The sequence below is a fragment of the Aspergillus japonicus genome, assembly GCF_003184785.1.
Source record: "Aspergillus japonicus CBS 114.51 unplaced genomic scaffold BO86scaffold_149, whole genome shotgun sequence".
Lineage (NCBI taxonomy): Eukaryota > Fungi > Ascomycota > Eurotiomycetes > Eurotiales > Aspergillaceae > Aspergillus > Aspergillus japonicus.
The window spans coordinates 1-15,657 of NW_020291786.1; the positions used below are offsets into that span (position 1 = coordinate 1).

Consider the following 15,657-nt stretch of genomic DNA (forward strand, 5'->3'; position numbering starts at 1 on the left):
TAAGACAATATGGCCGAGCGGTCTAAGGCGATAGACTAGAAATCTATTCTCTTCGGAGGCGTCGGTTCAAATCCGACTGTTGTCGTTTTTTGCTTGTTCCGGGTATCCGCAACGGTTTCTGGTGAACAATCGTTTTCATAGATCTTTTTTTTGTTGGCAAGGCTTTTTGTTGTGCTTCTGTGCCACTGCAGGGGCGACTCATCGCACGCATGAACTGGTGGTTTGCGTAGTTCCAATGGATCTTTAAAGTATCCAGGCGATTGCTATATTTATGTATGGGGCTTACTCTATACCCCTCGAGGATGCTACGGACGTGACAGTCCAAGGTTGCTCCAGTCTAGTAAAGGAGTATGTTTCATGTCCAGTCTTATTCACAGGCAAAACAAACCAAGAACCAACTTTGTACACATGCACCGGGTCCAATGTACACCCGCCGGGCCAGCCAGCCAGCCACCTGACCATCCAAAGCATCACGACAGATAAACAGACACAAACAAAACCATCAACAGTAACGGCTAGACAATATGCTAACAAACAAACTCATCAAATGTTATGTCAGATGTAATCATGCAAAGGTCGGGTATAGCGCCTCGCTCAACGCAGAAATCAGAAGCAGGCACTTTTAGACATATCATCCAATCAAAAAAGAACAGAACGTCCCCTACACTCGCCCAACAGCGTTCGCCGCCTGCTGCAACACCCGCGGCCACCGCGAAATCAACTCCACATCGTCCAACGCCCCCTTGCCCTGGTTGCGCACGTATTGGGTGCTGGGGTCAATGCGCGGCTCGTAGTCCCAGAACGATGGCACACCCTTGATCAAGGCGGAGTACACCAGTCGGCGACGGCGCTGGGAGCGGAGGACGTCCTCGCGGATCTGCTCCAGGTTCCAGCGCGTGTGCACTTCCTCGACAAAGTGTGCCAGGAGCGTGGCGGGGTCGCTGGTCTGCGGCAACACCGAAGCGTGCTTGGAGGGGCTTGGGGTGCGTGGCGGGGTCGGGAAGGGGAAGGATGAGGTGCCGTCAGGGCCACGCGAGACGCGCGGGAAGTCATTCGGGGTGGGCAAGCCTGTCGCCTTGCCGTTGACACCAACTAGCTTAGATGGATCAGGCAGGCCCGCAACCAGATTGACGCGCTCCTCCGGGTCGGCGACCACGTCGAACAGCATCGGCGGGTCGATCAGTGAGTAGACGAACTTCCACTGTCCGCGACGAATCATGACAGTCGGCGACTGAGTGCCCTCTGCCATGTACTCGCCCAACACGGTATCGGTCTTGACGCCGTCCCCGCCCGTCAAGTATGGCAGCAGCGAGACGCCGTCCAACGGCAACCCAGGAACCAAGGGCGCGCCCACCAAGTCCGCAAACGTCGGGAGCAGATCCATCGTCGACACGTTCTCCGACACCCGCTTAGCCGCGAAGCGCTTGGGCGCATGCATGATCATAGGCACACGTGCCGACCCCTCGTACCACGTCATCTTGTACCACAAGCCACGCTCGCCCAACATATCGCCGTGATCGCCCGTAAACACCACGATGGTGTCGTCGCGCAAACCGCAGTTGTCGAGCACCTTCAGGAGCTTGCCCACATTGGTGTCCACATAGGTGCAGGCGGCATAGTACGCGCGGCGCGCGGCCTTGATGCGCTCCTCCGGCATTTCCTTGCCCCACAGGTCGATGCACTTGAGCACCCGCTGGGAGTGGGGGTCCTGCTGATCGTGGGGAATCGCGCCGTGCTTGGGCAGGGGAATGTCGACATCCTCATACAAGTCCCAGTATTCTTTGGTCATGGCATAGGGGTCATGCGGATGGGTCATCGACACGGTCAAACAGAAAGGCTGGTCGCCGCGCTGGCGCACATGATCGTAGAGGTACTGGGTCGACTTGTACATCACCTCCTCGTCGAAGTCGAGCTGATTCGTGCGAACGACGGGGCCCGCCTCCATGACGGACGACATGTTGTGGTACCAGTCGGGACGGATATCCTATTTGGGTCAATATTTCCTCGCTCTCGGACCTCAATTCCAGAAGACTCACGGGTTCGTCCCAATTGACGGACCAGCCATAATCGCCAGGGTAGATGTCGCTAGTCAAGCGCTGTTCGTATCCGTGCAGCTGATCGGGGCCACAGAAGTGCATCTTACCCGCCAATGCAGTGTGATACCCCTCGCGGCGCAGGTAGTGGGCGTAGGTTGGGACATCGGCGGGCAGGTCGGAGGCGTTGTCGTACGCACCGATTTTGGACGGGAGTTGGCCGGTCACCATGACGAAACGGGAGGGCGCGCAGAGCGGCGCATTGCAGTAGGCGGAATCAAACACCACTCCTTCTTCGGCCAGCTGGTTCAGATGGGGGGTTTTGATAGGGGAGTCCTTATCATGGAAGGCCAGCAGCGGGGCGGCCATCTGGTCGGCCATGATGTAAAGGATGTTGGGCCTTTTGGCAGCCATGGCGATAAGCAACTCTCTCTGGTGACGGGGGGTAATTGTGGATGTGTCTAGACTAGAATGGCTTGTGGATAGCTGCTGTAGAAGGGACAGTTGTTTTCGACAAGTCGGTCTTGAGTGATAGTGCTGGAAGAAGGCAGAGTGACGAGGCAAGAGGGAGTGGGAAGGGAGGAAGTTTAAAAAAGGTGGAAGAGACTGGATTATAAGTAACGGTGACCGGACAGTGACTGGCTTCAAGTGGAGACTGACCACTGCAGCAATGAACGAGTCCCAATGCCTGTTTCAGAATATGAAGAGGGATGGGAGTAGAATAGGAGGGAAAAGAGGAAAAATGCAGGAGAAAAAGAAAGGTTAAAAAAAAGATGGCGGCAGAATCGGGCTGGCTCGTCACTCGGCCTCGCTCGTCAATTCTCCATGTCACTCACTATAACAATGGAACCATCGGCGGGGACGATGGTGTGATTGCGGGAGGATCCATGGATAGCCGCCAAGGGGGCAGCAGCACACCAGCTTGAGGATTGCTGATCATCAGGCGGGTGCAGTGAAGAGGAAACTCAATAGTGTGGTGAAGCAGAAGGCAGAAGGCAGAACCTCGCAGTGACGAGGACAATCTTGCAGATTGAAGCGGACCGACTGCTGCATGCGGGCTGGTCTATCAAAGTCCACTACGGATACTCACTATCGACTATCAACCGGGATCAACGGTGACGGCCAGTCCAGTTGTTTTTGATGATTTGCCACGCGAGGCCCTCAATCTCCAGTGGTGGCGGTGCTCACGTGCTGGCCGGATTGGCTTCTCCTTTGACCTGACTCCTGACTCGATCTGTGTTTCATTATTACTCATTACCACACAAACACTTGTAAAAGATCCAATTGATTGACTGGTTTTTGTCTTTGATAAGAAAAGATAGCCTACCCCGGGGGGATGGATTGTTGTTGACCGCCCATCGCTTAGGGTGAATTTCCCCAATTTAGGATTCGCCGGACTCGCACCGGGCCCGATCTTGGCCCACTTGGCACTTTTCTTCATTGAGTGTTGATTGGAGATTGATTCCATCCCCGGATCCGCTGTGGTCACGAGGCTGCCGACGAGGCCGGGGCTGTCGGCAATCGCTTCTCGCTGTCTCAACCATTGTCTCACCCATTTGATTGCTCTTGATTGCTCATGGCTGAGGGTAACGGTGATCGGTCCGATATCATTAAGAGGGTGTACGCGTCTACTTCAAATGACACAGAGGATTTTCTAGATCCGCTTCAGATGGTCATATCGAGTAGCAGGATCCGGTGGCCAGCCGTCGGAGATAACCTGAGACAAGTACGGAGTACGGAGTACGTAGTCCAGAATCTGGCAGACTGGGCTTATCAGAAACGCAGGCCACGACGCAGCGATCGCCTTCCAATCTTGCGTCCAATGACACGACCAGGAATCGTCGTCACACAGGGGCTCTTCGCATTTCTAATCGCGATATCACGCGCCACTTCTCAACCCAGTCATCTGAGTTGTCAGACGGGATTCTAACAATTCATTAGTAGTTCTCAACTGATTTCAAAGCATAACCCCCAACTTCCCCATAATCACTTCATCCTACGTGCAGTCCTTCCTCATTACTCATAACATGTCCGCAGCCAGCAACCAGATCGCCGCAAACCCACGGATCCAACCTCTCCCTCAAACCAAGCTGCGGCGATCCAAAACCCAAACCCACGCAGACTGACGTACGTATGGCATAGTAGCTATCCACTCCACCTAGCTTCAAGATTTTACCTTTTACTTTCGAAATAGGTACCTACCGCAATCTGCACCTCCACCGCGAATCACACAGCCCGATTCTCATGTGTTGTCGGAGTTAAGCGCATTTGCCAACCCTGCGGCTCGATGGCATCATCCGCAACCTATCAGCGCCCTCAGTTGCCGCGGCTTTTCGTCGTCAGCTGGGGTCGAGCCTACCCCGGACGATCCATGATCCCCCTGAAGATCCCCTTTCCTTGGTGCTTGGGTTCTGGAAGGGGTTTAGAAGCCGCGTCTCGGACGTACGGTACGGAGTAGCTTGGAGCCGCACGCAGCATGGCTTGTTCTGGCGTGGACGGGGATGGGGCGTGGCGTGTCTAGTCGCCGTGTCTGACAGCTCTCGGCGGGGAGGACTTCGGCTGAAATGTCCGCGTGTCAGATCTTCTCAGGTTGCAGAGTTCAGCATTGGGATCATACGAGGTTGGAACCCGGGCGCTTCTTCTCTGATGGTGGGCTGGAGCGTGAGTGCTATGGCGGCTCCAACGTCATCGGATGGCATCCTGCGAGCACGCCATCGCCGGGTTAGTCATCCACGGTCGATTGCGGTAGGTAGCATTTTTGGCGTATGCTGTTCTGGTCTTCACCTACGTAAGAGTACGTAGTCCGAGTAATAAGTATTTTCATTCGTTGTTTGAAGATCTGCGCTATCGCTGAGCGGATTGTGTCGGTATTGCTGGTAGGATTCATGTACATAGTAGTATAGAACAAGATACCCGCACCAGACGGTTGAGTCACAACCCGATGATTGCATCGCCAAGTACAATAACATAGTATGTTAACCCCAGCTTTAGAAAGGTCTCATTCTGCTAAGTATTTATCACCTACACCCGTTTCTCATTCATTCTCAAGCCAGCCAGACAACAAGCCTACCCCTCAAAACCGTACTCCAGCGTGACTTCTTTCCTACCACTGCACACACCCCAGCATATCTCAACATCCCCCAAACAACCTGACCAGATCCAATTAGCCCTACACCATACTATCCATACATCAAATCAAAATCATAACCCATAGCCTATAAGGCCCCATGACCATCAAACTACATGATATGTACAAATCCGCTCCCTCCAATCCCACCATCCATCACCCAAAGCCCTAACCCAAGAACAAAACACCCACCTACCTACCTAGTCTCAACCCTACCCACCTAGAACCCGTGACGTGACGGCCACCAGCATAGCCCCATCCAACCTGAACCACCCCAGCCCCTAACTAAGCCTTTACCCTGTCCATCTCCCCCATCGTCTCTCCTCTAGGCACAGACTCCACGACCGTCTCCGCCTCACTCAAAACAGACCCAGCATCATCCTCCTCCTCCTTTGTTTCTTTGCCATTCAAACCACCATCAGCAGCAGCAGTTTTCGTGGCCCGCCGATCCCGAACCTTCTGCACCTGCCGATTGACGAACCGCCACGCCTCGGCCGCGAGCTCGAGGTCCGTCCGGGGCCGGGGACGGGGGGTATCGCTGCCTGATTCTGATGCGGCCGGGGGCCGGGGGAGGAAGGCGGCGGAGGTCATTTCTTTTCTCGCTTGTTTCCCGGGCGAGAGGAAAGTTGGTGCTTGGATGGTGATGGGCGTGGGGTGTATGGATAGAAGATGGTAGAGGAGGGGTGGAGGTGCTGAAGGTAAGTACCTCTTTTGAGGTCTTTATAAGAAAGTATCGACTAAAACAAATTGAGGATCCTCTCGATGCGAGGGTGATGTGGTTTGGATTGTATGATTTGAGACCCGGAACGTCGGAGGTAGCTTTTCCTCGGGAGTCGGTTGTGTTGTATAAGGTCCCCCAGCTGGAGATGGAGGTGGAATGTCTTGGAAGAAGTAGGAAATGCGAAGCAGTAAATGATGGGGCCAGGGCTTAGCACTGGATGAGCCAGAGCTTCAGAGATCTATGCGATGCCCTTATATAGTCTATCTACAGTACAGACTGTACGCAAAGCAAGCAAACACAAACAAACACCCCCAAACCTAGTAGACTTCAGCCTAAGTCCACGTCCAAGTCGGAGTTTGAGTCTGAGTGAGTCACAAAGCTTAGGAATCAACCGGTGCCTAAGCCACAGAAGAAGAGGTTATAATCAGATGCAGTACCGGAGAGAGCCGTGTCGGGTTCCAGATTGGGGTAAGGGAAGCGGTGCGCTACTGCACGGCACGGTTGGGATGTTTACGTGGTGAGGCTGCCTGGACTCGGGGAATCCACTTGGAAGTATTTACCAGTTCCCTCTAGCGGGGCTCGAGCCTATGGTTGTTTTTGCCAGCCATTAAGTGGCTTTTTCTTCCCTTGATGTGATTTGTCTGTTCTGTGAACTTGGGTAGACTTTTAAACATAGGGTAGGCCCATGTGATACTGTCGTGATTCTGTGATTGTATGGTTCTAAGGAGAGACTAGTTCTTAATATGACCTTTATGGGTGCATCATCGAAGCATGGCCTCTTGATTCGAACCATGTCAAACAACCTACGCTTCTCAGACCTGAATTCACAGAATGAGATAAATTCGCTAAAGACAGAGTATATATATCTAAGTTGACACGCTAAATGGCCACAGGCCATGCAATGAACGCTGTCAACTGACAGACTGCACTTCCCCTGCAAGGTTAGAGGCACGAGTGCATTGAGTTGAAGAAAGTTCAGCCGAGATTGGAGAATGCAAGCACTCGACCAAACTCCCCACGATGTCCGTCTCGAATGGCAGTAGTCGCCTAATCGACTTTGATTGCACTGTTGATGGTCAGATCACACCAAAACACACAAAGCAGATAGCTCACCTGTAGATCCGTCGGATGAATGCATACGCCGTCAGGAACCCAACAGTCCCAGTCAAGAGACCGTACACGGTACAGGCAAGGAAGCTGTAGCTGAAGAAAAGAAGACTAGACACGAAGCCTGTGATGTGAAGGTGAAAGTAATAGTACCAGATGCAATACCCGAACACCCAGAAGGCACTGCTGCCACCGGTAAGGAAGCTCTGCCACCACCAGTGGTAGTTCTACTCCCGTTAGCGACAATCCATCTCACTATCCGCAAGCGAGCAACTTACTTCGGCACAAAGCTGACTGTAGGTGGCAATGATCGTCACCTCGCTGATCGTGACCATCAGGATCGTCGACACGGCACTAAGGAATCCAAACACATAGTAGTATCCGCTCTTGTCTTGCCACAAGCTCCGGAACACAAAAAGAAGCTCAATAAACAGAACAGCAAACGGACCCAGTCCAGTCAGAAGAGTTCCACTGATGCTGTGCAAATACCAACGCTGGGGCGGGATTTGGCGAGCAATGGAGGTGGTTTTGGTAGGATGCTCCCAAGCTGTGGTGCGGACATAGCCATACCAACTGCCAACGTAGACCAACGGGACCTGGATCAAGAGCCAAAGAGCAAGAAGACCAACCAGAGTGCCGAACGGAATCGCGGTACTCGAGGCCTGGGCCCAGACGAAAAGATTGAGGATGAAGATCAGGCAAAAGACCAAACCAGGGAAGAACAGGGCGGTCTGGATGTATTAGTAACAGCACAGCCATTGCGACGCAAAAGACTCACAATCAGCGTATTCTTCCGCCAATGAACGCCCCCAAATGTCTTGTAAAGTCTGCCCGAGAAGTAGCCCGAGAACAAACCAGCAAAGACAAACAAGCCCATGCCAACACTGACAAATCCACCGCGGAAGCTAGGATTCAGCACGCCAAGGCAGCTGAGGAACAAGAGTCCCGAAACCATGAACAACAACTGCATGCCGGAGCCGATAAGGGGTGCCAGCAGTCCGCTGAATTGAGGCGTCCGGAATACGTCGCCATGAAGCAGTTTCCACCCGCTGACGTCTTCCAGACCTTCATCGTCAGACCCATCCGCATCCCGCTCGACATCCGTGCTCTGCTCCAGAAGCCCGTCACCTTTCCTCTCCGAAGCTCTGGATTTTACCTTGAGCTTTCCATCCTCTAAAGCCCCATCTCCGCGACCCTTGATGTCGCCCTGCACAGTCCGACTCCAGATGACATAAACAGCGACTCCGAGGACACCGGAGATAATCAGAGAGTTGAGAATAGCGAGCCAGTGGGTTGCAGAACCCTCCTCTTGGTTGGTAAAGTAAAGGTCCCACCGGTTCCACCAGTCAACCCCGTTCTCTTCCTTGAAGTAGACCGAGTAGGTGTACGGAATCTTGAGGGTAGCGCCATCATCGATCTCGTCGTCGTCTTCGGGGATGTATGACGATCCCGGGTACATTTCGCGCAGTTTCGAAGTATTCGGCGGGATGTACAGCTCCAGCCCATCATGCGCCTCATGAACCTGCTTGGGGCAGCCGTTCTGCGTGTGATCTTCCGCGCGAATACTCTTCGGGTGAATCTCAAAGCCGACAATGACCTTGCCACCTTCCGGTGCCGACCGCCAGCGGATGACAATAGTGAAATGATTGTAGATATAGTATCGCAGCTTGCCGTCGATGTTCGAGTATTCCTGGAAGCCGAGCTTGAAGCCGGTAGCATAATACTTGCGACTTCCGTCAACCGTCACAAAGCTCGTTGCGCCAGGCAGGTTATCCGCGATCCACTCGGCCACGTATCCCTCCTTGATCAGTTGACGAGTCCATTTGATATCCTTGCGCCCGATCTCTTGTTCGCAGAGCACCCGACAGTCGACGTTCTGGCCCATCTGCAATTCGAAATCAGATGTCATGATACGGTCGCCGCGAAGGATCTCTCCTAGGTTGAGAGACACGCTTTGTCCCGAGCCGAACGGGGATCCGCCGTGGGTTCGGCCGCTGGGAGGGCAGACAAAAGGCAAGTCGAAGTACGCATACTGAAGCTGAGTGTTGTCGGAGAAAATCTTGTTCACGAGGAGAGGGATGTGTTCATCGTCGTTGTAGCGTTTGACAGAATATCCTAAGAAAAAGACCGATGGGTCAGCGATAAGAAGGACGGTTGTCGCAAGAAAAGTGATGCCGACCTACCAGGGATGTAGAATGCGTAGGTACACGAAGCGAACAACAGCCACAAGGCCCATTGACGAGGGCGCCAAAACTGTCGAAGCTCCATGATTCAATTAGGAAGAGAAGGAGATCAGCCACTCTACCAGAGATTGAGGCACGACAGCGCAAGCATGCACCAGCAGTTTGCGAATGATTGATAAGTCGTACGTGGCGGATACGAGATCGAGGGGGTGCAAGTAGATCAGCGTTCTGTCAACTGACCGCCCGATCTTTATCGGTCCGAAGTCAATTCGAGCGATAAAACAATTAAGATTCGATATAGAAGGGGAAGGAGATTCAAAGAAGAAACATAATCGAGTAAGGAAAGGAAAAGACAGCCAGGGATGGATGTAGTCGAACCACGATTTAAGAGAAAGAAGAGGGGGGAACTTGGGACAGCCCGACGGTCGACGAACGGAGATCCAGCGGTTCAGATTGCGACGGGAGAGGCCAAACCTGGGGTTGACAACTCAATGCAGCCAAGAAGGGAACGAATGGAATCGGCATCAAATGCCAGAGAGAGAACAGGGGCGAGGTGCGAAGTGAGACAAGAAACCAGGAAGGTCAGTGTGGTTGGTGCAGTTGGTGCAGTTGGAGTCTTAGACACTTAGACAGTTCCAAGGTGCAGGAAAAAGGAATTAAGGTCGGGGAGCGGGAAGAGTTGAAGGTCGATCGATCAACTCCCAGTGAAGCTTGTGTTTCACTTTCAGCTTCGGGTTTAGTCTAGGCTAGTCGCTTGCCATTTCCGGAGAAACATTCAACCATCCATCACCCTTACAAGTCTACAACTGCGACAACTCATACAACTCCTACACTGCTCTTGTTCCTGCTATAAGCAAATGACCACTTCACAATGGTGCCAAATCTGTTGATCTCCTTGAATACACATCCATAGCTGTCCACAAGCCCAATTCTCAGATCTACCTAGTCAACAAGCTTGATGCACACCTTGCCAACGTGCGACCCGGATGCCATGTACTCGTACGCCTTAACAACCTCTTCCTGAGTGAACCGAAACTCCTTCTCCACAGGCAGACGAAGTCCCTTCTGAGCCACAAACCGAACGACCTCCTCCAGAAGCTGCGTCGAGCCAACCGTGATGCCGCGCACAACCGCACCCTTCGCTAGTGCCAAGCTCGCAACATCCGGCATCTCGGACTGCTTGGCCTGCGAGAGGAAGCCGATAACCGAGATATTTCCACCCATCTTCACGGAGTTCAAGCTCTCCGCGATCGTACCGGAGCCACCGTTCTCCAGGATGTAGTCCACTCCCTTCCCGTTGGTGAGCCGCAGCACTTCCTGGGACCACTCGGGGTGCGTTGCGTAGTTGATGCCGTGGTCGGCGCCGAACTTCGACTTGACCATCTCGAGCTTCTCGTCACTGGAGGACGTGATGATCGTCGTCGCGCCCGCCGCTTTGGCTAGAATCACGCCGGTGATGGAGACACCTCCCGTACCTTTTATCGACGAGCCCAGCGGAGTCAGCTTTACACTTGCGAGTTGTAAAAAAAAGTGTGTTCAAAACATACCCAGACACAAAACCGTCTGACCCGGCCGGAGCGGCATGTTGCCGTAGAGGGCATTCCACACCGTCACCCCGGTACACACCAGGGTCGACCACTCGGAGAAGCTCTGGGGCGCGTCTTTGGGCAGCTTGACCACCGACGCCGCGGGGACGCTGATGTACTCGCGCAGCACGCCGTCGATCGGCGCCCCCTGGCCGCCCTCCCAGTTCGCCTGCTGGCCGTACAGGTTGGCCAGGTCGAAGGTGACGACGACCCGATCCTCCGCGGCGAGCTTCTGGACCCCGTCGCCCACGCGGACGACCACCCCGGCGGCGTCGGAGCACGGCACCACGCGGTCCTTCACGGGGAACGGGTACTGCGAGGTCGCCACCGCGATGTCGCGGAAGTTCAGCGAGACGCTGTGCACCCGGATCAGGACCTCGTGCTTCGAGGGCACCGGGATGGGTTCCTCGAAGGCCTTGAGGTTCCGGACGGAGGTCCGTTCGCCGTCGAGGCGGATGACTGTTTGAGACATTGGTGCTGATTACTTGAGGGAGGTTTTTGGCCTTGGAGAGGGGGATTTAAAGAGGTTGCTTGAGTTTCTTCGAATGGGATGGTTTCCAGCTCAGATAGCGCAGGCATCGTGGCAGCTTATATAGCTTATGGCAGTGTGGTAAGCTGCCATGAATCGGTAGCTTCGTGATGATTAATTGCCATGTCACAGTTGTGATGAGGAGACTTGGTGCAGTGTATACGTATACAATTCATCCACGGATGGAACTCCTACAGTCCTAGGTATCCGACCCACTTCTCCAAATCTCCAAACTCAATCTCCAAAAGTGGATCTTCCACTGCGAGACATTACGACTCAGTAGTAACATTACTGGAATGTTTTGCTACAAGTCCTGTTTGTTTGCCTTATGCGGATGCCGCTGCTTTTATAAGAGCAGTATATAACTACTTATTCTGTACTTCTATATACTTACTAATCTTTTACTAAGTATATACCAAGTACTCCGACCGCTCCCGGATTACATTAGAGAACTTACTGAGTAATTACAGATTTTTAAAGCAGCTTTTAGTTTAACTAAAATTAGATTTTATATAACTAGCACCAGGCCTCTAAACTGTATATAAGCTAAAACCCAAAAATATAAAATAACAACCTATTACTTTTATATAGATACTATAAAAAAAAGAACCTGATAATTTTATTTAACTATAATTTAATATAGACAATTATTTTTTTTTAGTTTATATTGTGCAGAAATAGGAAAAAGCTGTTAGTAATAGTCTAATATTTATCTACTCTACTTTACTTAATAATATAAATATAGACTTTTTGCCGGTATGCTTCCAGTTTTTTTATTATTAATTTATATATAAATTCTTTTTTATTTTTTAAGTTTTATTTTTATAATTCTAATTTTTTTAAATTTATAGTATACGCAATAACTGTATACTCTGCTGTATAGAAAGTATTCTAGGCTGAAAAAAAAAGCCTACTATAAGCTTTATTAATAATAAGATTACAACACCAGTACTTATATTTAAAAAAATACAGAAAAGACCAGAGGTAGAGTATCAGCTAAAATAAAAGTAAATTATAAGCAGAAAGTATACAGATATAAAAAATAAGTTTATATATTTTTAAATATAAAGCCTATATTAATACTGCCGACTAGGTTTTTTATTAACTAAAAAAATATACTTAAAAAATACAGGATTAGAGAAGACTACCTAGTTTTTATTTTATAAAATTTTAAAATCTTTATTTGTTAGCTTATTATATCTACAAAGGATAAAATTACTTTTAATAAATAATCTACTATATATATAATCTTAATCTGCATATAAAAGTTTATTTTAGACTTTTTTTTTAAAACTAGAAATAAGATTTCTAATCAGAACTAAAAGGATTTCTACTATATAAGTACTAGATTCTGCTTCTATAATAATTCTACTAACAGTATAGTAGATTAAGTATAATCTAATTAAAAAAAATCTCCTCTTAACTATTAGAAATCTAAAGTTTAATTTTAAATTAGAAGATTTTAAGTATATTATAACTACTCTCTGGTCTACAGATAACCCCTTTTTTATATTCAGATAATATTATATTTAATTTTATTTTATTATTTTTTAATTTTTTTATACTAGCACCTGAGTATTTTTCTTTATATCTTTTTTAGTAGAAAGGAAGGGCAAGGGGCTTTGTTATAAAATAAGTTTCTAGCAATCCTTTATACTTAATTTTAGCTTTTTTAATATAAAAAAAAATATTTAGCTTATATTATTTTATACTTATAATATTCTATAGTAAGTCGGATAGTAAATTAATTAACAATTTATTAAAAATAATAAAAACTCTAAAAATATAATATAAGCAGCTGGTTTATACTTTTAATTTATATTTAATAATAAAAGGTTTGGTACTATACTTTAAAAATATAATAAATCTATATACTTAGAAGTCTTATATTTTATAGCTCTAGCCCTTGCAGATAATATTTTTTTTAGCTTTTTTATACTAAAAAAATTTTTTAAGCAGAGAATCCTAGAAGAACAGAATAAGTTAGTTTTTTAATAAAATAATAAGGCTAGAAACTAATATATTATTTAAGCCGCAACTACTAAAGAAGTTAGTAAAAACCTATTAACTAAAAAAAGCTATTAAACTAATTTTAAAAGAATTATAACTGCTATATATTATTATATTACTATTACAGTTTATATAATATACTATACCTTAGGTGCAGCTGTTAAAAATTAGTTATTTTTATTATTTTTTTTAATTTAAATCTATATTTTACTGTTTTACTTATAGCTTAAATAAAAAAGTACTTTTTAATATATACTACCCAGATTTTAATACAGAAATCTACAGCTGTTTTTAGAAATAATTATCTTGCCAACTATTTTAGTATAGATGCTACTAATACTGTTAGACAAAAGCCTATTAAATATACTTATATAAAATATTTTTAAAATTTTAGTTAGTTTTATAAGGCTGGTCTTTTATATTAACTACTATTTAAAAAAAAGCAGAGTATTAAGGCAGATCTATACCTATAAGCTAAAATAAAAAAGCTTTATAATATATTAAATAATAAAAAGTCTAAATATATATATAAAAAATATATAATATTATAAAAAGAGATTTACTTTAAAAAACTGTAATAATACTAGAGTAAATAGGTTTAAAGTTAATATAATTAAAAAATTTTAACCAGAAGTTGTAAGTAGCCTAACCAGAAATAATAGATTATAGAAAAACAAGTACTGTATAAGCTTATATCTAAATTAAACTATTTAGCAGCAGTTATTTTATTTAATATATTTTTTTTATTTAATAAAAAAGCCAGTATAGTAAAAGATCTTTATATCTAATATCTTTGCAACTTTACTGTAGTCTATTATTTAAAAAAAAACCTATTTATAGCTGCTGTCCAGTAGTTAATTGCAGTATATTATTAAAGTTGTAAATTATCTATACTAATTATTTTAAATAACTACTAATACTTTATAGCAAGTTAAGATCTGGGTATAATTTATATATTTATAGTTGTTTATAATAAGAATATATCTATAGCACAGTAATTCTGCTTTAATAAATTAAATATTATTAAAAATATTTTATTTTTTATAATAAAAAAAGCAGTAAATTTAAAAAGTACTATATAAATTATTTTTTTTAATAACCAGTTAGTACTATAAAATAATAGTATATTATAATACCACCATCTGTACTGGGTACTGTATTAAATATATATAGAATAATTAATATTTTATAGCCTATTAAATAAGGGCCTATAAACAGAGTAGTAAGCTGTAAGAGTATTTAAAAGTATATATTAGTATTAGATTATAGCCCTTAGAATATACTAATTTTTTCTACTACTATATTTTTATAGAAGAGTAAGACTATTGCCGACACCTTTATAATATATACTATTATTATAAGACTATTTATATACTAATAAAAACTATACTTAAAAAACAGTTATTATCTGTATTAGATAATAAGATATATCTGTACTAAAATCAGCTTATATAAAATAAAAAGTTATCTAAGTACTATAAAAAGCTTTTTATAAAGTTACTACAGGGTATAAAAAAGTTAAAGATTGTTTTTTAAAACCCTTATACTATATATCTAAAATCTATTTTAGTTTATAAGAAACTGTAAATTTTTATATATTAGGCTGAGAACTATAACTATAAGGGCTAAAGGGTGAAATAGTGTAATAAATAAATAGCTTTTGCAAAGCCAAGGGTACTAATATATTACTTTAAGATATTATTACTGCCTTATTTAATTTATAAGGTAGCTGCTGTTTTTAGAAACAGCTGCAGCCAGCTTACTTAGCTGTTATATAACTGCTGCCTTAAATTATTTATATATATTTTTTTTATAGATATCTGTAAAGATTAGAAGAGCTATTTAAATTTTTATAACTACTTTTTTTTTTTTATAAAAAAGTATTGCCTTTTGCAGTAGTACTATTAAAACCTCTACTTTATAAATATTTTTATAAAAAATTAGAGTAGTAGAAAAAATAGTTTACTATTTTATATTTTTATAAAGATATACTATACTATTTTTACTACTATTTTTATAAGATTTTTTTACTAGTATATAGTCTACTATCTATCGGCTAGTTTTTTTATAATAGTCTATAAATAGCCTCCCCTATAATTAAAAAGACTTTTTTCTAGTAAATAGTATTAAATTTTTTTTAATTTATTTATTTTAGTTATTTAAAATATTTTACAGTTAAGGCTAGCAGAGCTAATTTTATAAAAATAAAATTTTTTTTTATATAAAAAGATTTTTTTTTTTAGGCCTCCGGCCTTTTTTTCCTCTGCAATTTTTTTTTTTTTTTTTTTAATAAGTTTTTTTATATAGTATTTTTTTTTAAATATTTTTATAAGTTAATATTTAACTAACTTTTTTTTCTAT

The 15,657-nt window shown here is 44.9% G+C and overlaps 5 protein-coding genes and 1 non-coding gene across 6 annotated transcripts; 2 read left to right on the forward strand and 4 right to left on the reverse strand.

The window, feature by feature from the left end:
* Positions 1–3: 3 nt before the first annotated feature.
* On the forward strand, positions 4–85 carry BO86DRAFT_t323. The gene has a single exon. It is a non-coding gene; the product is annotated as a tRNA-Ser (tRNA).
* A 528-nt stretch (positions 86–613) lies between these two features.
* Positions 614–2,789, reverse strand: BO86DRAFT_53111 (putative choline sulfatase). The gene is made up of 2 exons (XM_025677446.1): positions 2,037–2,789; positions 614–1,984 (listed from the first exon to the last, which is right to left on the reverse strand). The coding sequence occupies exons 1-2, from the start codon at positions 2,445–2,447 to the stop codon at positions 662–664; spliced, it is 1,734 nt and encodes a 577-aa protein (XP_025521642.1). The 5' UTR covers positions 2,448–2,789; the 3' UTR covers positions 614–661.
* Positions 2,790–4,455: 1,666 nt separating this feature from the next.
* On the reverse strand, positions 4,456–5,751 carry BO86DRAFT_405296 (uncharacterized protein; the record flags this gene model as incomplete). Its single annotated transcript, XM_025674071.1, has 3 exons — positions 4,456–4,592; positions 4,651–4,733; positions 5,498–5,751. 3 exons carry the CDS (start codon positions 5,749–5,751, stop codon positions 4,456–4,458), a joined length of 474 nt encoding a protein of 157 aa, XP_025521643.1.
* Positions 5,752–6,928: 1,177 nt separating this feature from the next.
* BO86DRAFT_405297 (transmembrane 9 family protein) lies at positions 6,929–9,256 on the reverse strand (the record flags this gene model as incomplete). The annotated part of the gene is made up of 5 exons (XM_025674072.1): positions 6,929–6,947; positions 6,995–7,215; positions 7,267–7,719; positions 7,767–9,103; positions 9,172–9,256. 5 exons carry the CDS (start codon positions 9,254–9,256, stop codon positions 6,929–6,931), a joined length of 2,115 nt encoding a protein of 704 aa, XP_025521644.1.
* Positions 9,257–9,980: 724 nt separating this feature from the next.
* BO86DRAFT_350845 (zinc-dependent alcohol dehydrogenase family protein) lies at positions 9,981–11,229 on the reverse strand (the record flags this gene model as incomplete). The annotated part of the gene is made up of 2 exons (XM_025669398.1): positions 9,981–10,646; positions 10,719–11,229. 2 exons carry the CDS (start codon positions 11,227–11,229, stop codon positions 10,114–10,116), a joined length of 1,044 nt encoding a protein of 347 aa, XP_025521645.1. The 3' UTR covers positions 9,981–10,113.
* A 2,303-nt stretch (positions 11,230–13,532) lies between these two features.
* Positions 13,533–13,682, forward strand: BO86DRAFT_327403 (uncharacterized protein; the record flags this gene model as incomplete). The annotated part of the gene is made up of 1 exon (XM_025668607.1): positions 13,533–13,682. A coding segment is annotated over one exon (150 nt), but the record flags the coding sequence as incomplete, so codon positions are not given.
* Positions 13,683–15,657: the final 1,975 nt, after the last annotated feature.

Excerpts from the sequence above, each read along its gene's own strand:
- BO86DRAFT_53111 (XM_025677446.1), bottom strand. The coding sequence starts at position 2,447 with ATGGCTGCCAAAAGGCCCAACATCCTTTACATCATGGCCGACCAGATG. Across the intron at positions 1,985-2,036 it reads CCGTCAATTGGGACGAACCC|GATATCCGTCCCGACTGGTA; the intron begins GTGAGTCTTCTG and ends TGACCCAAATAG.